This window comes from Acomys minous (assembly GCF_964271855.1).
Source record: "Acomys minous genome assembly, chromosome: 12".
NCBI lineage: Eukaryota > Metazoa > Chordata > Mammalia > Rodentia > Muridae > Acomys > Acomys minous.
Window position 1 is genome coordinate 71,029,054 of NC_140493.1, and position 19,996 is coordinate 71,049,049.

Genomic DNA, 19,996 nt, shown 5'->3' on the forward strand with positions numbered 1-19,996 from the left:
TGTGTGTGTGTGTGTGTGTGTCTGTCTGTGAATGTGTGCACACACAAAATGGAAAAAGTGTTCTGGTTTAAACTTCTATTTGGGGAAGAAAAATGAACACCCATATTAGAAGGGAGTTCTAGAGTTCCAAAGTGGTGACCACACGAAAAGATGAAGTTTCAGTGTACGTAACCTTATTTTTTTTTTTTCTTTCTGAGACAGGGTTTTTCTGTGTAGCGCTTTGACTGTCCTGAACTCGTTTTGTAAACCAAGCTGGCCTCGGACTCATGGAGATCCACCTGCCTCTGCCTCCCAAGTGCTGGGATAAAAGGCCTGAACCGCCGCCGCCACCACCGCCACCAGGCTACCTAAAACTTCTCTATACTCCACGGGAGGAGGCTGGACCGGGAAAACTACAGATCTGGGACGTCTGGTCCTTGGTGGATACTTCGTTCCGATCTTGGCACCCCCTTTAGGAGCTTCCTTCCACCTCTCGGGGCAGAAGGGCGAGCAGGGGCAGACTCTATGAGTCATGTGCCAGGCCTGAAGTCTTGGAGGGAAGCACCGCCTCTCCTTGGTCCCCTTCTCTCCCCCCCTTTCCCCTTCGGCGTCACCGGGTCTTGCCAGATGCTGCGCTACAGTCATCGGTTCCCCATCACCAGTTCCGTTGGGTAAGGGGTCCCGGGGAAAATGCAGCCCCGACAGGGAGATGAAAGGGAGAGAGACTTAGGGCATCTCAATCTGGAAATGCTCCAGCCTGGGTTGAGGCGGTGCTGGAGTAGGGTAAGGCAGCTGGCGGGCGAGCTGGAGCCCGGGAAGCGCGCGGGGAGGAGAGGAGGGGGTTGGCGAGGGCCCCGGCGAGGGCGGCTGCAAACCCGGGAGCGACGGGGTGCGGGGCAGGGGGCGGCCCTTTTCCAGGAATTTCCGGGGATCGTGTTACAGCGTTCGCAGAGTGGGAACGGAGTGGGACCGCAGGCCTCGCCGCGCGTCCAGGGTCCTCGCCCCCTCCTCCCAGCGCTCGCTGGCGTCGGCAGTGCCGCCCCTGCGCGCACTGACCCCGTGTAGCGGGGCGGCCCAGCGCCCCAAGGCCTCTCTGTTATGGTAGGGCCATCCCAGCCCCGAGTTGTCGTCGGGTCTCCGCGGCCCCGGGTTATCGTAGGAGCTATCCGACCCCGTGTCATTGTAGGGTCCGCGAGGGCCCGGGCTCCCCGGGACGGGACTGCCTGCCCACAGCTAGCGGCCGGGGCATCTCCCCGCCCCCGGGTGGTCTTCGGGACGCCCCGAGCTCGGGTGATCGTGGGCTCTCCTAGACCCGGGGTGATCGTCCCATCCCCTTGGCCGGCGGTGGTCGTAGCGTCTCCGAGGCCGAGGGCTCCCGCAGGCTCCCCGTGGCCTCGGGTGATTGTAGGTACCCCACGGCCGCGAGTAATCGTCGGGTCCCCACGGGCCCGGGCCGCCGGGGCGGATCAGGCCTCCGCGCCTTCCCGGGGAGCCCCGCAAAGTCGCAGACAAGATGAACATTCTGGCGCCCGTGCGGAGGGACCGCGTCCTGGCGGAGTTGCCCCAGGTAGGCACTAAGCGCCACGTCGGGCCTCTGGCTGTAGTGGAATGTGGGCGGGGAGAAGGTGGCACCGGAGCAGCAGGATTGGGCGCTGCCCTGCCGCCCTGCAAGACCCGCTGCTCCTGGGTGGTCCGCTTCCCACCCCAACCCCCACCCGGAGCTGCTTGGCTGCGGGACAAAAGCTCCATTCTCACAATGTCCCTCTCAGTGCCTGAGGAAGGAGGCCGCTTTGCACGTGCGCAAAGACTTCCACCCCCGCGTCACTTGCGCCTGCCAGGAGCACCGGACAGGCACCGTGGGGTGAGTTAGGGACACCCCTAAGTAAAAACAAAAAAACAAACAACAACTCAAGAAACTTTGTGAAGTCATGACCTCTTTGAGGCTACACGGTTATGCCTCAGTTCTGACGGCTCTTCGCCCCTTTCCTCCCTGCGAGGTTGTTGTAAGCCTATAGAGAAGAAATCCAACATGAGGGGGGTCAAGGTCATACACACACCATCCATAGCTGGGGCCGGGGGTGTGCGGCTGGAGAGAGAAAGAGAGAGGGCCCTCGGGCCATCCCCAGCACTACAGGACCTCCCGAGCTCCCCCCTCTCAACACACACACCCCAGAGAAGGTGAGAGAAGTCTGAAAGTCCCTCCTGTTGAACACTGCCCCGCATCCCCGCCCCCGGCTTCCCCACTTCCCCCCTCGCCCCCCTCCCCCAGCGCATCTGTGCAGGACCTTCCAGGCTCCAGGGAAGCCTGCCTGTACATCTCTACCTCTCTGCTTAGGTGCAGCGAAGACTAGGCAAGGGTATCAACACCGCCTTAGAATGAAAAGTTGACACCTTCTGTCCATCTGTTCTTCTGCCCAGCAGATTTAAGATATCCAAGGTCATCGTTGTGGGGGACCTGTCTGTGGGGAAGACCTGTCTCATTAATAGGTAAACTGGGTGCCGGACCTTGGCTGGGCAAGGGCTCGGCCCGATCCGTCTTTACAAGGTGGGCTGTGCTGCAGGTTCTGCAAAGACACCTTTGATAAGAATTACAAGGCCACCATCGGAGTGGATTTTGAGATGGAACGATTTGAAGTCTTAGGTGTCCCCTTCAGTCTCCAGCTGTGAGTGTCTCTTCCAGCCCTCCCAGCTAGCCTTGTCACCCGTTCTGCACACCTTCTTAGCTCAGCTTCTCCTCTCCTTTCTTTCAGTTGGGACACCGCTGGGCAGGAGCGGTTCAAATGCATCGCCTCCACCTACTACCGAGGAGCTCAAGGTAGCGATGCAGGCAGCCTGAGAGCCCACCAAGCTTCCAAGTAGAGCTAGTGGGGGTGGGGGCGGGGGTGGGGGGGGTGGGGGGGAGACTAGCCAAAGGCATCTTTCTATGAACCTGCTGCTGTTTCACTCTTTCAGCCATCATCATTGTCTTCAACCTGAATGATGTGGCATCCCTGGAGCATACCAAGTATGTGGGGATGTCAGGACACAGTGGGGAAGGTTCAGAAAAAGAGGGTTTAATCTAAGGGCGGCTGCCTCTGGAGCTCAGTGGTGGAGACTTGTCAGCAGCAACGCATAAGGAACTCCGGTTGGGCTGGAGAGATGGTTCAAGAGGTTAAAGCCCATTGGCTGCTCTTCCCAGAGGTCATGAGTTCAATTCCCAGCCACCGCATGGAGGCTCACAATCATCTATATTGAGATCTGGTGCCCTCTTCTGGCCTTCGGGTGTACATGCAGTCAGAATGCTGTATGCAAAATGAATAAAATCAGTATTTTAAGAAAAAAGAAAACAAACAACAACAACAAACTGGGATCAATCCTCTGGAGTAACGTAGGTGGGTGGGGGTGGGGGTGGGGACCAGGAAAACAAACCAGAGCTAGTAACTGGATATGGGAAAGCTGGTGGCTGGGGCCTGTCCGGCTCACTCAGTCCTTATGTCTGTCCACCATCCGTGGCAGGCAGTGGCTCGCTGATGCACTCAAGGAGAATGACCCGTCCAACGTGCTTCTCTTCCTTGTGGGTTCCAAGAAGGACCTGAGTGTGAGTGTGCCAGTGGAGGGATTCCCCAGCTCGATGAGGGGACCCACCCCCAGCCTGACTCTGGTTTTCCTCACAGACTCCTGCTCAGTACTCCCTGATGGAGAAGGATGCCCTCAAGGTGGCCCAAGACATTAAGGCTGAATATTGGGCCGTGTCCTCCCTTACTGGTGAGTCGGGGACCCTAGATGCCTGCGGTGTGCACCTGCCCATCTCTCCGACGTCATAGCTGGTTGGTCCAGTGTTCTCGGCATACTGCTCCCCCTTCCCCTGAGCACCCATTTCTGCTCCTCATGTCAGGTGAGAACGTCCGAGAATTCTTCTTCCGTGTGGCGGCATTGACCTTTGAGGCCAATGTCCTGGCTGAGCTGGAGAAATCTGGGGCTCGGCGCATTGGGGATGTTGTCCGTAAGTGCTCACCTGGTTGGAGGTGGCAGAGAGCAAGGGTAGTGAATACACCCTTAATCCTAGGTTCATATGTTTCCCCACCCTTTTTCAGGCATCAACAGTGATGACAAAAACCTGTACCTAACTGCCAGCAAGAAAAAGCCCACATGCTGTCCGTGAAGAGTGAGGACTATCCAGAGACTTCCCATTCCTGGGGTACATGCCACCCCAACTGCTCCGGAACTCAACCCCTGGACATTTGCGCTGACGATTTCCTGACCAAAGAGCTGCCCCTTGGTGTCAGTGCCCCCAGAGGGTAACTAAGTCCATGCTAGTCACGTCCTGCCCCTAGGCACCATGCCAAAGACTGGGTGACGCTCTGCTCCTCTGGGGGCTCTCCAGGGTGCCTGGTGGGGGTCAGTGCTATCGCTGCTTTTGTTCAGCCTGCTGGGCCCTTTATACATGAGGATGCTTGGTGAGTCTAGCCCTATACTGTGCCTTATGCATTAAAATCTGTTATTAGAATTTTCTGGGCTGGAGTTCTTGACTGCGGATAGAGACATGTAGTGATTTGGGGACAGGAGCCCGTTTGGGGGTCTCTCCATTTCTGGCCCTGTGACAGGGCTCATACTGGCTGATATCTCAGAGAGCAAGTTTTAGAAGACTAAATGTATCCTCTTTGGGCTGAAATCTGAATTAACTACCTTTTTATTCCTTACTGTTGTTTTTCCTCTCTGTCTTCGTCTCCCTCTGAGGCAGGGTCTCTTGTAGGCCAGCTTGGCCTCAAAATGACTATATGAGTATTGTGTGACAGTGTCCCTAGAGAGACAAGAACAAACATCTGTTTGCCCCAGATAGGGAGTTGATGACAGACCAAAGTTAAGTCCAACTTAGTGAACCAATGGGTTTAATCAGGTTACTTACAGGTGTATGGGTAAGGAGCTGCTTACAGAAGCAAAAATGACTCAGATACAGCTGCATCACCACAAGCCACCCTAGTCTGAGTGACAGCTTTTGAAAACAGGAAACACCTGTTTGCTTGATGCACGGCCTACAGACAGATGGACAGGTCGGAGGAACCTTTCTCCAGCCAGCTCCATTTGAGGATGTCTCTCAGGTAGTCCTGGCTGTGTAAATATGCTTGGGTAAGGAAGAGCCTAGTATACCTGCCCGGTGTCAGGGGCATCCTGAGGCTTCTGAATTGTTTACATCCTGAGCTTAAGGAGCTTTCCTGAAGGATGGAATGTTTGTTCTCTCTGTAAAACATCTTTTGTCTTTGAAGGGGCTTCCCTCTAAGATGGAAAGTTTTTGGTTTGGTTTGGTTTTTGATTTTTAGAGACAGGGTTTCTCTGTGTAGCCCTGACTGTTCTGGAACTCACTCTGTAGACCAGGCTGGCCTCAAACTCAGAGATTCCCCTGCCTCTGTCTCCCAAGTGCTGGGCATGATTAAAGGCATGTGCCACCATGCCTGACTTAAGATGGAAAGTTTTTTTTGTTTTGTTCTTTTGTTTTAGTTTTTATTTATTTATTATGTATACAATGCTCTATGTATACACCTGCATGCCAGAAGAGGGCACCAGATCCATTATAGATGGTTGTGAGCCACCATGTGGTTGCTGGGAATTGAACTCAGGACCTCTGGAAGAGCAGCCGGCTCTACCCATTGAGCAATCTCTCCAGCCCAAGATGGAAGGCTTTATATCAGAGGAGATTGCTACATGACACTCCTCCCCTTCCTCCTAAAGCTTTCCAGCCCTGCCTTGCTCTCTTTTGTAATGGCCACTGATCCTTGGAGGAGGTTACATAGAAGTCTGACTATGAGCCAGGCACGGTGGCTCACGCCTTTAATCCCAGCACTTGGGAGGCAGAGGCAGGTGGACTCGCTGTGAGTTTGAGACCAGCCTAGTCTACAAAGGGAGTCCAGGACAGCCAAGGCTACATAGTGAAAGCTTGTCTCAAAATAAATAAACAAATAAATAAATTAAAAAAAAAAAAGGCTGGAGAGATGGCTCAGAGGTTAAGAACACTGGAACACTGGCTGTTCTTCGAAAGGTCCTGAGTTTAATTCCCAGCAACCATATGGTGGCTCACAGCCATCTATAATGTGATCTAGTGCCCTCTTCTGGCCTGCAGGCAAAACACTGTATACTTAATAAACAAATCTTTGTTTAAACAAACAAACAAATAAACAAAGAGGGCTGGGCGTGGTGGCACAGGCCTTTAATCCCAGCACTCAGGAGGCAGAGGCAGGTGGATCGCTGTGAGTTCGAGGCCAGCCTGGTCTACAAAGTGAGTTCAAGACAGCCAAGGCTACACAGAGAAACCCTGTCTCGAAAAACCAAAAATATAAAAAATAAAAAAATAAACAAAGAAGTCTGACTATGGTCATCTCACTCTGGTGGAATATTGATGTCTTTATTTATCGCCATTTTTTCAGAGCATAGCTGTGGTGAGTCTTGGCAGTATTTCTTTTGCTATAAAACACAACTGAGGAAAAGGCAGAAAATGACCTATGGTCGTAAGTGGGATGCTGGGAAAAAGCTGGTGCATCATATTTGTTTACCAAACCAATAGCTGTTGTCTTTCCACCAGGTCCTATGACTTCTCTGGCCACAGGGTTTTTTTCTAAAGCTCATATTAGATGTGAATTTTCCTTTTTGGAGGAGGCTATATGTACCATCAGAAAGTCTGTTTTATTCCTAACGGCGTGTTTTATTCCTACTGCACCAGCTGGCACACCTTGTCCAGCCCTTCCATCGTGAAGCATGCAGATTCCCCAGCTGAATAGCAGCACACTAAGCCATGAGTCTCGCCAGAAGCCTGCATTTTTCTGGTGCTACAAAAGCCAGGCCACTGATGGGGACACTTTTGACTCAGTCCTGTGACCCACACGCATGACATCATTAACAACAGGGTCTTACCATTCAGTTTTGGAATGTCCCTGACAGCGATGGTGAATAGCCTTTGCTGTTCTAGAAGCTGCTCTGGCCAGCAGCTCCTAAGGAGCTGATCCACCCCAGCACTAGGCTTATATTAATTTAAAAAAAAAAAGATTTATGTATATGAGTACACTGTCTTCATGCACACCAAAAGAGGGCAGCAGATCGTATTACAGATGGTTGTGAGCCACCATGTGGTTGCTGGGAATTGAACTCAGGACCTCTGGAAGAGCAGCAAGTGCTCTTAACTGCTGAGCCATCTCTCCAGCCCCATATTGGTTTAACTTTTGAGACAGTGTTTCATGGTCCGCCCCAGGATTTGCCTGCCTCTGCCTCCTGACTAAAGGCATGTGCCATCACACCTGGATTTCTCCCAGCCTTTTGTTTTTTTGTTTTTCTTTTTTTTTTTCCTTTTATTTTACATATCCCTGGCTGTCATGGAGCTCATAATGAAGAACAGGCTGGCCTTGAGTTTGAGTGCCTGCAAATGCTTGGATTAAAGGCGAGCACCACCATGTCTGGGCTGGCCTCTGCTTTTTTTTTTTTTTTTTTTCCTTGACAGGGTCTCTCTGTGTAGCCTTGGCTGTCCTGGACTCACTTTGTAGACCAGGCTGGCCTCGAACTCACAGCGGTCCACCTGTCTCTGACTCCAGAGTGCTGGGATTACAGGTGTGCGCCATCACCACCTGGCTTTAGCCTCTGCTTTTTGAGGCACACATATTCTGGCTTTGGAAGCTGCTTGGAGGGAAACTGAGAGGTGCGCTGTGTGGAATATCTGCAAAGCAGTTTTCATTCACACTGTTCTGTAACTGTTTTCCATCTCTGTTCCCATAGCTCCGGATTCCGGCTTGTACAGAGCTGGCTAATTCAGTGTGCATGTGACCTCAGTCCTGAGGTGCTCCCAGGGAGCTGCATGTGTAGAGGGGCACAGGTCCATGTGTACTTATATTAGGTCTGCGTGCTGTCTGGAGACTTTTGGCATCACCGTGTGTGATATACAAGTGACGTGTGGCCGGGCGGTGGTGGCGCACGCCTGTAATCCCAGCACTTGGGAGGCAGAGGAAGGCGCATCTCTGTGAGTTTGAGGCCAGCCTGATCTACAAAGTGAGTCCAGGACAGCCAAGGCTACACAGGAAAACAGTGTCTTGAAAAACCAACCAACCAAAAAACAAACAAACAAACAAACAAACAAAAAACCAAGTGAAGTGTGGACGCCATGTTTGAGGATGTGAAGGGTTTGTGCTGGGACGAAATTACCACGAGTATAGGCCACCTTACTCTCTGGACAGGAAAGCTAACAGTGTGGGATCTAGGACCAAGTGGCCTATGAGACCGGGAGGAAATCTGAAGGGTGGAGCTAGGAAAAGATGGGTCTAGGGGTCCAGGGTTGGGGGTTGGAGGGGTGTACCATACATAGTGGAGGAAAGCCATCTTATCATCAAGGCCAGGATCAGAAGCCAGGATACCGGCAGTGCCACGTTCATGGAGAGTGCTCAGGGAACTGTCAGGGACGGACCTCTGAAGGCAGAGGGGCGGGGCCAGTACCTGCCGGGATCAGGGCTTAGTCTGGGGTTTTCCTAGAAGGACCAGCTAAGTGCGGGACTGAGTACCGGGGTCCGTAAAGTAAAGGCAAAAGTAGGTACTGGCGTTAAGGGTGTGACGAAGGAGCCCCGGAGCTCCCGGATGAAGAACACGACTGACGTTTAGACCCTGGCTGGAAGACCGGAAAGGGGGGGGAGGAGGGCGGGGGGGTTGGGCAAGCATGAGGCGGCTCTAGGGGCTGGACTGGAGTCTACAGCTGGGCGGAGGGCTCCACCTAGCTGAGGTTCAACGTTGAACTCTGCGAGGTAGAGTCCTGTGGAAGAACTGGACTGACGGCGATGTGGGTCAGGACGACACTAACGATTAAAAGATGGACTGAGGAAAAGAACGGCTACAAAACTGAAATTTGGGACGAGAGCGAGATCACAGGTAAAGGGGCGGGGCAGAGGCCCGGGGGCGTGGCCGGGCGTGGCTCTGGAAGATTGCCTGCCTTGACTTAGAGCAGGCTGCCCCAGAGGCACTAGACTCGCCTAGAATCCCTGGCCCGCCGGGGGCTGGGCGGTCAGTTCCATTGACCCTGAGCGTGGGAAACAGTCTGAGGATTCCACAAGTGACATCATAATCACCTCCAAGATGGGGCTGTGCCGGGAGACACCTCCCAGGAGAGGACTCACTGCCCCTCTCTTGCACCTTCTTCTCTGTTTCCTTTTTCTCCCTCACACTTTCTCCTTCTTGCTGCTCCTGTGCCCATGCTCGGAGGGCCTCAGAGGAGGGGAGGGGCTTCGCAGGACAAGGAGGCTCTTCTACAAATGAGCATGACCAGTGCGAAGTGAGTTTTGAGTTAGGTCCCTGCTACCTGTCCCAAGGAAGAGACCACAAGCTTTTCTCTTCCTTTCAAGCCATTGCGCGTAGTCATTCTGCTGCAGGGGCCTCTGGATGCACTTCTCTGTCCTCTGTGCCTTTTATTTTTATTTATTTATATTTATTTTTAAATATTTACTTATTATGTATACATTGTTTTGCCTGCATGTACCCCTGCATGCCAGAAGAGGGCAGCAGATCTCATTATAGATGGTTGTGGTTGCTGGGAATTGAACTCAGGACCTTGGGAAAGAGCAGGTGGCGCCCTTAACCTCTGAGCCATCTCTCCAGCTCCCTCTGTGCCTCTTAAATCCCACTCCTCTTTGATCCTTCCTGCTTTCCCTCCTAAACAGCTGCTGCTGTCAATATCTATTAAGGGTATTGGTGGAAAAGGGACAGGTTTCAACACACAGCAACAGGAGGAACCATAACCAGCGCAGTTTGATCCTGACCTAGGCATTGGCCCTTACTGGAATAACTTTAGGATTCAAGCTGAATTGGGGAGGCTATGGATCGGGGCTAAAGAAAATCAGATGTGAGGGATTAGCACCATTGGGGATTAAAAGCAAGTGTTTTGGGGGATGACAACTGGTTAGGGAGCCGAATCTAGTTTCAAAACCTGGCTTTGGAGCGTATGGCATAGGGTGACCCTTAGCTTCTGTGTGTCTCCTTAACCAGCAAAGCACACAGGTTCCCGGCTTTTAGCTCTGCCTCTGCTACTGCCTCTCATCTTGAGTTACTGAGTCTCTCTGGGGCTGGGTCCCTCCATATACAATTTAGAATCAAAGGCTTACTTTATTTATTTATTTTATTTTTTATTTTTGTCTTTTTGAGACATGGTTCCTCTGTGTAGCCTTGGCTGTCCTGGACTTACTTTGTAGACCAGGCTGGCCTCAAACTCACAGCGATCCGCCTGCCTCTGCCTCCCAAGTGCTGGGATTAAAGGCGTGCGCCACCATGCCCAGCCTCAAAGTTTTACTTTAAAAGCCCACCCTAGGGTCTAGCACTGTGAAAATGTACATCCTGTGTGATTATCTCCCTAGCAAAAGTTCTCAGGGGGTCTGGGGTCTGGGGTTATAGTTACAGGTAAGAAAGCATGCTCAATGTGCCTGAGGTCCTGGATCTGACCTCCGGAGACTTCCTGCAAAACATCCCCAGTCAAAAGCATAAAAGTGAGCAGCAGGGCCCATGTTGGTCATTTTAGTATTTGGCAGGTTAAGGCAGGAGAATTACTATAAATTCAAGGCCAGCCTGGGCTACATGAGGAATTCTAGGCCAGCCTGTGGCTATGTGAAACAGTCTCAGAAGTAAATATATAAAAAGATAAAAACACAGTACCCAGGTTTGAACCTGAGATTTATGTATTAAAATAGGACACTGGATGTATACAGTCACCCAATAATGACTGGGAAATTTCCATAGCTCTGTGCATACAGAGGCAATGAAATACAGGCATTCTTTTTTCTTTAATTTTAAAAAAAGATTTATTTATTATTTATATAGTATTCTGCCTGCATGTGAGCCAGCAGGCCAGAAGAGGGCATCAGTTCTTGTTATAGATGGTTATGAGCCACCATGTGGTTCCTGGGAATTGAACTCAGAACCTTTGGGAGAACTTAACCTCTGAGCCATCTCTCCAGCACCCACAGGTATTATTCTTAAGGGACTATGGAGTAAATACAGTCATGTCACAGGCAGCAGAGCCGCAGGCACACAAGGCACACAGTTTCACTTGCACAGCGCCAAGTTTGCCTGAGACAGGGTCTTGCTGTGTAGCCCAGGCTAGTCCTCTGTTTCTTTCTTTCTTTTCTTTATTTTTTTCTTTTATTTTTTTTTGTTTTTTTGTTTTTCGAGACAGGGTTTCTCTGTGTAGTCTTGGCTGTCCTAGACTTGCTTTGTAGTCCAGGCTGGCCTCGAACTCACAGCAATTCACCTGCCTCTGCCTCCCAAGTGCTGGGATTAAGGGTGTGTGCCACCACGCCCAGCTATTTTTTATTTTTTTGAGACAAAGTTTCTCACTTTTGTAGACCAGGCTGGCCTCGAACTCATAGCAATCGCCTGCCTCTGCCTCCCGAGTGCTGGGATTAAGGGCGTGTGCCACCACGCCCGGCCTCAGGCTAGTCTTTACTTCAGCCTACCAAGGTCTGGGATAACAGATGTGTGCCATATGAACAACAGCATTTTCCCACTGTGTTGAGTGGGTACCGCTCTGGGAGAGAGTGTCACGGGGAGAAAGAATGGTGAGGTGAGGGGTAGAAAGAGCTATCAGTGAGGAAAGAACCGGGTCCTGACTCCTGAGGGACACTTCATTCTAAGGAAGGATGTAAGCGAGGCCTGGTGGTGCATGCCTGCAATCCCAGTGCATGGCAGGCAGGAGGAGAAGTATAGAAGGCCACTTGGAATCCTACAAAACTCAACTCAACTGTATGGTGAGGACTGAAGAAAGCTAGGACCAGAGGCAGGCAGATCAGGCAGGAAGTTACAGCAGCATCCTAGGTCAGAGAGAATGGAGGTTTAGCTTGGCATATGGCACAGACCTTTAATCCTAGTACCCAGGAGCCAGAAGCAAGCAGTCCGGGCCAGCCAGGGCTATACAGTGAGCATCTACCTCAAAAGCAACCAACAAACAAATGACAATAGGGTCTAAACCAAAGTACAGGAAGGCACAGGGGGAGATAGGGCAAGAAACGGCCTGGAAGTCAGGGAGGATGGTCCCTTGGTTGCTATCTGACATATCTGCTGTCTGAAAAGGACCAGCAGGTGGCAGGAAGATGGCAGATGTGTATGGGGAAGCCAGCTAGACGGTGGTGGTGCACACCTTTAGTCCCAACACTCTGGAGTTAGAGGCAGGCAGAGTCTGAGGTTATCCTGGTCTATAGAGTGAGTTCCAGGACAGTCAGAACTACACAGAGACACCCTGTCTTGAAAAACCAAAGACGTGCCAGGGGATGGTGGCACATGCCTTTAATCCCAGCACTCGGGAGGCAGAGGCAGGTGGATTGCTGTGAGTTCAAGGCCAGCCTGGTCTACAGAGTGAGTCCAGGACAACCAAGACTACACAGAGAGACCCTGTCTCCAAAACAAAACAAAACACAACAAAAACGAAAAACCAAAGACAGAGAGACAGACAGACAGATAGAGGATGTTGTTGGCTGTGCATACTCAGGAAATGAGTCTGCAGTTGAGCATGTGGCTCAGTGACAGTTTTCCTAGCATGTGTGAGGTCTAGCCCCAGCACTGTGGAACATCAGGAAAGCAGCAGAGGTTATTAGACTCAGGTTGAGACTTAGTCTATTGTTTTGTTCTTTGGGTTTTTGTTATTGTTGTTTGCTTTGAGTCTTGGTTTTGCCATGTAGTCCAGGCAGGCCTTGAATGTCCTGTGTATCCCAGGTTGGCCTTAAGCTTGTTGATTCTCCTGCCGCAACCTCCCCAGTTTTGGGATTACAGTTATGTACCACCACACTTAAGCAGATTTATGTCACTGAATTGATGAAATGTTGACACCACAGGGATACACAGTATTATCCAAAGCCTGTAGAGTTTTTTTTGAGTAGATGACCAAAACCCAAACCCTAGTGACCACCAGTTTAAGAGGTCTAGTGGAGACAAAAAAAGCCAGAGCCAGGTGGAGTGGGCCACACTGGTGGACTTTGTCATAGCTACTCAAAGCTGAGAGGAGTGACAATATAGAGCAAACATACAGCCATCATTGTGCTGAATAGAGAAAATCTTCAAGGCATTTCACAAAGGCCAAGAATAAGACAAAAGGGAGTCTCTTTTGAGACAGGTTCTCTCTACATAGCCCTGGAACTAACTATGGAGAGCAGGCTGGCCTTGAACTCATAGAGATCTGCCTGCTTCCTGAGTGCTGGGATTAAAGGTGTGCACTACCACCCAGCACCCAACTCATAATAGAGCTTGAAATCTTAGCTAGAGCAATAAGAGAAGAAAATAAAAGGGACAATAATACGTATTGTTATTTGGGGAATGACCCTAAACATAAGAGACAAGCAAGACCCCACCTGAAACCGTGTAGTACAACTGATACTTTCAACAAAGTAGCTGGGTCAAATTAGTATACAAATATTAGTATCAAATAGTAAGATGCACAGCAGGTAAAGGCACTTGCCACCAAGCCTGATGGCTGGAGGTTTTTTGTTTTGTTTTTCAAGACAGGGTTTCTCTGTGTAGCCTTGGCTGTCCTGGACTCCATTTGTAGACCAGGCTGGCTTCGAATTCACAGCGATCCGCCTGCCTCTGCCTCCCGAGTGCTGGGATTAAAGGCGTGCGCCACCACCGCCTGGCTCTGCTGGAGGTTTTTGTTTTATGTTTTGTTTTGTTTTGTTTTGTTTCGGAGGCAGGGTTTCTTTGTGTAACAACCCTGGCTATCCTGTACTCTTTGTAGACCAGGCTGGCCTTAAACTCGTAGAGATCCACCTGCCTCTGCCTCCTGAGTGCTGGGGTTACTCTCCCTAGGACCCACATTGGTGAAGGAGAGAGCTGACTCCTCCATATGCACACCAAACATAGACTCACAAATAAATGTTGTGGGGGAGGGAGATAAACCCATTCATAATGACCTGAAACAGCAACAAGAAATCCTTGGAATAAGCCTGATGCATTAAGTGAAAAACCTTAACCGTTTTATTTATTTATTTATTTATTTATGGTTTTTCAAGATAGGGTTTCTCTGTGTAGCCTTGGCTTTCCTAGACTCACTTTACAGTGATCCACCTGCCTCTGCCTCCCAAGTGCTGGGATTAAAGGCATGCGCCACCACCGCCCGGTGTCATTTGAAAACTTTAAAACACTGACTAAAGAAACTAAAGATGGCTGGAGAGATGGCTCAATGGTTAAGAGCACTGTCTGCTCTAGACGTCCTGAGTTCAACTCCCAGCAACCACATGGTGGCTCATAACCATCTATAATGAGACCTGGTGCTCTCTTCTGGCATGTGGGCAGAATAGTGTATAAATAATAAGCAAATAAATAATAAATCTTTAAAAAAAAATCAAGACTGGCATGGTGGTACATACTTTCAACCCCAGCACTCTTGAGTTCAAGGCCAGCCTGGTCTACATAATGAGTTATAGGACAGCCAGAGCTACATACAGAGACCCTGTCTAAAAACAAAGATGAGGGCTTTCATGGAAGTCCAAGGAACAGTTTGCAAGTGAGTAACTGGCTAACACTTAAGAGGAAAAGGCTGTGGCTGTGACTGGCTACCGGAAGTTGCTGGCAGCCTTGCAGACCATTGAGAAGAGGTGAGTCTGAGCACACTGAAGGCGGGGCTCTTGTTCCTTTCACTAATGCCTAGTGGAGTTGACCAGTGAATGGATAAACCTGACTTGAAAGGGCAGGGGGCATGCATGTGGTAGAAAGTCTTGAAGGAGTTTTCCATTGGAAAATGTTCATAGTGGGCTTAGAGAGATGGCTCAGCTGGGAAGAACACCAGCTGGTCTCTCAGAGGACCTGGGGTCGATGCACAGCGCCCACATGACAGCTCAGTACTCTTTATAACTCTACTTCTAATGCCTTCTTCTGGCATTCACAGGCAGTGCACACATCTGGTGCACACAACCATACACATAAAAAGAAAATGAGCCGGGTGTGGTGGCACATGCCTGTAATCCCGGCACTCAGGGAGGCAGAGGGTGGTGGATCTCTGAGTTCAAGGCCAGCCTCAACAGGACAGCCAGGGCTACACAGAGAAACCCTGTCTCAAAAACAAAACAACAATAAGAAACCCAAAAAGTTTGTAGTCTGTCATAGAGAAAAAACAGTAAAGAGGGAGGTTATATACAGGAGACAGGCTTAGGCAATATGACATGGGGTGCCTCTCCCCAGGCTGGAGATGCAGGTAGAGGCAGCCAGAGGAAGTGACTGACATTATCTGCACAGGGGGGTTAACTTTTGGGGGGTTTTGTTTTGTTTTCTTGAGACAGTGCCTTACAATATGGCCCTGTCTGGCTTGGAATTTGGTATGTTATAGACCAGGCTGGCCTTGAATTTAGAGATCCATCTGACTTTGCCTTCCTGTGTGCTGGGAAGCACCATGCCCGGTGTTATTTGATGAATTTTAAGGACTTAGTGTGAAGTGTGGGCCACCACACCTGGCTTTGTGTGTGTGTGTGTGTGTGTGTGTGACAAGGTTCTCATATAACTCAGACTGTCCTCAAACTGATGTGTAGCCCAGGATAAGCTGTGACCACCTGACACTACCTCTAGGTGCTGGGAGGACAGAAAGGCTTCATTTTCTAAGGAGGGTGTCCTGTAACCCTATGGTAAGAGCTCAGTGGCAGAGCCACTGGTTTAGCATGCCTGAGGCCATGGGTTCCACCCTCACTCCTACAAAAAGGAGGTCGGCTGAGGTCCACGCACTCTCTGAGCAGGCTCTAGACACCTGGGACAAGTCCTGGCACTGCCTCGCTGCCTAATTACCCCACTACTGCTGCGCTTCCTCTACATGGGCCACAGGCTTCAACTCTCCAGTCTTGGCAGATGGCCCTTGTTCTGCAGCCTACCTGCTTCCATCATTTTATTATGTATCCTGTATTCTGCCTGCATGTACACCTGCAGGCCAGAAGAGGGCACCAGATCTCATTACAGATGGTTGTGAGCCACCATGTGGTTGCTGGGAATTGAACCCATGACCTTTGGAAGAGCAGTCAGTGCTCTTAACTTCTGAGCCAACTCTCCAGCCCTCTTCCATCATTTTCATCACGCTGCTGCAATGATCCTCTTTTTTGCCCCTCCCTCAGCCTCTGGAGGACAGTGACTTGGCTTTTCAATTCCTGCATCACCAGGATAGAGCTGTGCCCAACCCCAAGGTTGTTTTTTTTTTTTTAAGGAAATGTTCGGTGAATGAATGATACAGGGAGGTGGCTGTTGTCACTGTTGCCATTTTGTACCCTCTCAGATATAAGCAGGTTTCCCAGCTGGGAGAGAGGAGGAAGTATGGAGTCCATCAGCGAGGTGTCTTCCTTCTCTGAAGGTGAGTCCAGGGTACCTGTGCTCCCCAGGGGTCAATGTAGACCCCTTATCTGTAAAAGCTGACACCTTGGTGGAGGGGAGGGATTTTTGATGGGATTACCCAGATGCCCCAGCGTGCAGTGAAATGGCTCAGTGGGTAAGGGTGCTTGCTGATAAGCCTGCCAACCTGAGTTTGATTCCCAGGACCCATGTGGTGGAGAGAACCCAGATGCCCCTTTGTCTTCTACAATGCCAGAGAAGGCTTTTCTTTGAGGCCATGATCCCCCTTTCCTTTGTAGAATATTTTATGGTACACAATTATCTTTGAAACATGAACTGAGTTCTCCTATCACTGTGGGTAAGGGAGGCTCAGAAAATGAAAATTGCCTTAGGTTACTCTAGTTAAGTGACAGTCATGCCTCAGGCCCCAGTGACTCCTGGTTCAGAGCATAAGCCTCTATGCTGCCCTTTGCCTTCATTTAAGAGTGAAAAACAAAAACCAAAAACCACCACCACCACCAAGCAGGGGTGAAAGTCCAAGGTCCTGCTGCACACACCTCCCCTATTTCCCCTGGGAAGAAAAGGCACAGAGAAAGTAGGTGAGGGGTCTTATGGGAATGTGAGTCTGTCTTGTGAGTGAAAAAGAAGGAATGCAGAATAGAGCCTCAGCCTCACCACTGTTGTCTCTCTCATGCACTTTAGTGGACCCTCGGGCTTCCATACCCTCTGCCTGGGTTAAATCTTGCTGCCTGATGTCCTGCCCAGTTCTACCACTCCCAGGAGCTGGATAAAGGCACGATCATCATGGCCTCTTGGGGGGTAGCCAACCACAGCATTCACCCTGGTTGTGGAACTCACCACTTTCTCCTACAGCAGAGCTGTCCCTGATACCCAGGAACCTTCAGTAGGGTCCCTCCGTGAGACTGGGGGGCTTGTTGAGAGGCATGTCTACCTTTAGGATGGGAGTGGAGAGGAATCAGGTTGCCTGGAGCTCTAGGCAGAGTCAGAGGAGAAGCACTGGGGGCCCTGTGAGAAACCCATACAGTTCAGGAAGAAGTGGGAACCTTTGCAGCTCCACCCTGCAGCATTTCCCATGCCTGGGAAAAGGGACACAGTACTGTGCTGCCCAATTTGTAAATGGATACAGGTGGGGGCAGGTTGTTAAGCATTCTGTGGTTCTGGGAGTTGAGAATGTGATGATTAAAGCAAATTTTTAAAAGGCTTACACTTGGGGCTGGAGAGATCGCTCAGCGGTTAAGAGCATGGACTGCTCTTCAAGAGGTCATGAGTTCAATTCCCAGCAACCACATAGTAGCTCACAACTGTCTATAATGTGATCTGATGCCCTCCTGTGGCCTGCAAGTGTACATGCAGGCAGAGCTCTGTATACATAATGATAAATAATAAATCTTTAAAAATAATAAAAATAAAAAGGCTTATTTGCGTGAGTTGTGGACTCATGGCGTGCATGTGGAGGTCAGAGGACAGCTTGCAGGAGCCGGTTCTCTCTCTGTACCGTTACCCGCTGAGCCATCTTCCAGCCTGAGCCTGGGAGGCAGAAAGGGTTTTGAAGAAAAAGCAGACACAAGAGCCAGCACGCATGTGCCATCCAAGTACAGTAGAGGCCGCCAGGGCCTGTGCAGGGGCACATGCTGGCACTGAGGCTGCAGTGTGGGCTTGTCTGCCAGACAAGAGGGCGCTCCCTACCTGGCACACTGTGGAGTGTGGTGGCTGGCGAGGGCAGTAGGCAATGGATTCCACAGGAAAGCATAAGTGACAAGTATTATGGGACGGCATGGGAAGCGTGGGGGTGTGTTCTGTACCCCCATGTGGCATGCAGCAGCACTGTGTAGTGGATAAGGGGACAGCGCAGTGCAGGGACCTGAAGTGACTACTTACTGGACTAAGTCATCACCTCTGAGGACAGTTGTTGTTGGCGGGGGACCAGGTGGCGGATGAATTTGATGAAGCTTTCAGACTGAGGTGTGCTCGGCTGCCTTCATGTGACCCAGACCCCTCTTCCCTCAGGTGAGTGCAAGGAGGCTGACAGATGGTGCTGGGCACACCAGCAGTGTGCTGGGCATATCATCCACCCCTGCTCGGACTGTGGCCATCACAACCTGCACATGTATGCTGTCAACCACTGCGACTGTGAATCTAGGTGAGGGCCCCCTTCATGGGGACCCATTCCCTTCAGGTTTCCCTCTGGCCTGGTGCTGCGAGCCTAGCCCCAGCTTTTAACCCCTGCTCTGCTCCAAGAACAATGGATGGGCAGCCTGGGCCAAGCCCAGAAGCAGCTGGCTGTCCCCTCTGGGCCCCTGGGGAGTCGTGTAGGTACGGGGGCCAAGCTTAGAGTCTAGTGTGTGGCAGGCTGAAGAACTGCTCAGAGAAGACATAGTAGCAACTCCCAAGACGTAGGCCCAACCTGCTCCAGAGATGGGGGCTCAGCCTGCTTCAACATCATCCATGCCCCTTGCTCTGAACTCATCCCAGAGGACGAGTGTGTGGAGCAGATCTGGTATAGCTGGTGAGTGGCAGCTGGCCAGCGGGACAACTTCAGCATGTCCTGTTTCAGCTCCATTAATTTCTCCCTGTTCCTTCCTCCCAGGTACAAAAGCTACAGGCCTATCTCTGTGGCCATCGTCCATCATCCCTCGCACCACAAGTGTTGGACAGATGACCTAAATGCGGATGAGGGTGATGATGAGCAAGACAGCCCGTCTCCCATTCCAACTCCGCGGAGCCCCCCTGCCATCCCTCCTGAGCCCGACACCGAGTCAGCACCCATCACCATCTGGCGTTCTGAGAGCCCTGTAGACAAGAGTCAAGAGGACAAGGCCACCAAGATAAAGAAGAAAAAGGAGGAGAAAGAGAAAGACGAGGATGAGGTGGCGGATGAAAAGGCAAAGGTGAAGAAAAAAGCCAAGCACTGCGGCAAGCTGACGAAGAAGAAAAGCCCAGTGAAGTCAGAGGCTTCCCCTCCAGACGTAAGCCGGTCACTGAGCCCAAGAGAACTAGTCAGGACATCAGGGTCCAGCCCAGAAAGCCGCGAAGAGCTGGAGAGTGAAGGCAGTTATGCACGAGGTAAGGAGAGGCCCTCCAGTGGACAGACTGTAGAGTCATCATCACCCAGGAAGAGAGAGAAGAGCACTGCCCAGGCCAAAAAGAATGGGATAAAGACCTTACAAACACGGAAAACGACCAAGAGAAAATGTCCCCCAGTGCCCAACCCCAATCTCAGTTGAGGCCTGGGCAACCAGAGTAAATAAATCAAGCCTGTAACTGACCCCTACTGCTATTCTCTCTCCCTCCAACAGGGCCTCTTCTGGGAGGTGGCTGGCTCTGGGCCTACTACAGCCAAGGGGTCAGGTGCTACTGGAATTCTCAAAGGGCAATCCTGCTTTCAAGGAGGAAGTCTATGTCTATGGGAAGTTAGGTAGGAGGGAGAGGGAACGCCTCCTAGGATCAGGTGGAGGAATCCATGTGGGGAGCGGGTGGGAGGGGGGAGATTAGTGTTGTCAGCCATTCTGTGGTGGGCAGCACTACCTTCAATAAACTGAACCCGCCACTCGCTAGGTCTGCCTCTCCCTTCTCCCAAGGGAAGGGCTGTGGCCCCATGGAGGATTTGGTCCTCCCAGCTGGTGGAGTCCCAGTCCTCCCCCTGTGCAGCAAGACTTGTTATGCTGGAGAAAATAGAGTCCAGTACAAGGCCCTTTCCCACCAATGCTTTCAAATAAAGAAG

The 19,996-nt window shown here is 51.0% G+C and overlaps 2 protein-coding genes across 5 annotated transcripts; both read left to right on the top strand.

Moving 5' to 3' along the window:
* Positions 1-397: 397 nt before the first annotated feature.
* RAB34 (RAB34, member RAS oncogene family) lies at positions 398-4,465 on the top strand. Of its 4 annotated transcripts, none has more exons than XM_084750405.1 (11): positions 398-650; positions 1,450-1,546; positions 1,749-1,840; positions 2,398-2,466; positions 2,541-2,642; positions 2,730-2,794; positions 2,932-2,983; positions 3,475-3,556; positions 3,633-3,723; positions 3,854-3,961; positions 4,053-4,465. In XM_084750405.1, the coding sequence occupies exons 1-11, from the start codon at positions 505-507 to the stop codon at positions 4,118-4,120; spliced, it is 972 nt and encodes a 323-aa protein (XP_084606531.1). In that variant the 5' UTR covers positions 398-504; the 3' UTR covers positions 4,121-4,465. The 4 variants fall into 4 exon arrangements, with proteins under 4 accessions (XP_084606531.1, XP_084606530.1, XP_084606528.1 ...); XM_084750404.1 differs by having other exon boundaries at positions 413-650; positions 2,401-2,466; XM_084750402.1 differs by lacking the exon at positions 398-650 and having other exon boundaries at positions 1,360-1,546.
* Positions 4,466-8,616: 4,151 nt separating this feature from the next.
* PROCA1 (protein interacting with cyclin A1) lies at positions 8,617-19,711 on the top strand. Its single transcript, XM_084750399.1, has 4 exons — positions 8,617-8,850; positions 16,202-16,276; positions 18,283-18,415; positions 18,863-19,711. Exons 1-4 carry the CDS (start codon positions 8,760-8,762, stop codon positions 19,497-19,499), a joined length of 936 nt encoding a protein of 311 aa, XP_084606525.1. The 5' UTR covers positions 8,617-8,759; the 3' UTR covers positions 19,500-19,711.
* The last annotated feature ends 285 nt before the right edge of the window (positions 19,712-19,996 follow it).

Coding starts and splice junctions, on each gene's coding strand:
- PROCA1 (XM_084750399.1), top strand. CDS start 8,760: ATGTGGGTCAGGACGACACTAACGATTAAAAGATGGACTGAGGAAAAG. Junction 16,277..18,282: donor GGTGTCTTCCTTCTCTGAAG/GTGAGTCCAGGG, acceptor CTCTTCCCTCAG/GTGAGTGCAAGGAGGCTGAC. Junction 18,416..18,862: donor CACTGCGACTGTGAATCTAG/GTGAGGGCCCCC, acceptor CCTTCCTCCCAG/GTACAAAAGCTACAGGCCTA.
- RAB34 (XM_084750405.1), top strand. CDS start 505: ATGAGTCATGTGCCAGGCCTGAAGTCTTGGAGGGAAGCACCGCCTCTC. Junction 1,547..1,748: donor TCCTGGCGGAGTTGCCCCAG/GTAGGCACTAAG, acceptor TGTCCCTCTCAG/TGCCTGAGGAAGGAGGCCGC. Junction 2,795..2,931: donor CTACTACCGAGGAGCTCAAG/GTAGCGATGCAG, acceptor TCACTCTTTCAG/CCATCATCATTGTCTTCAAC.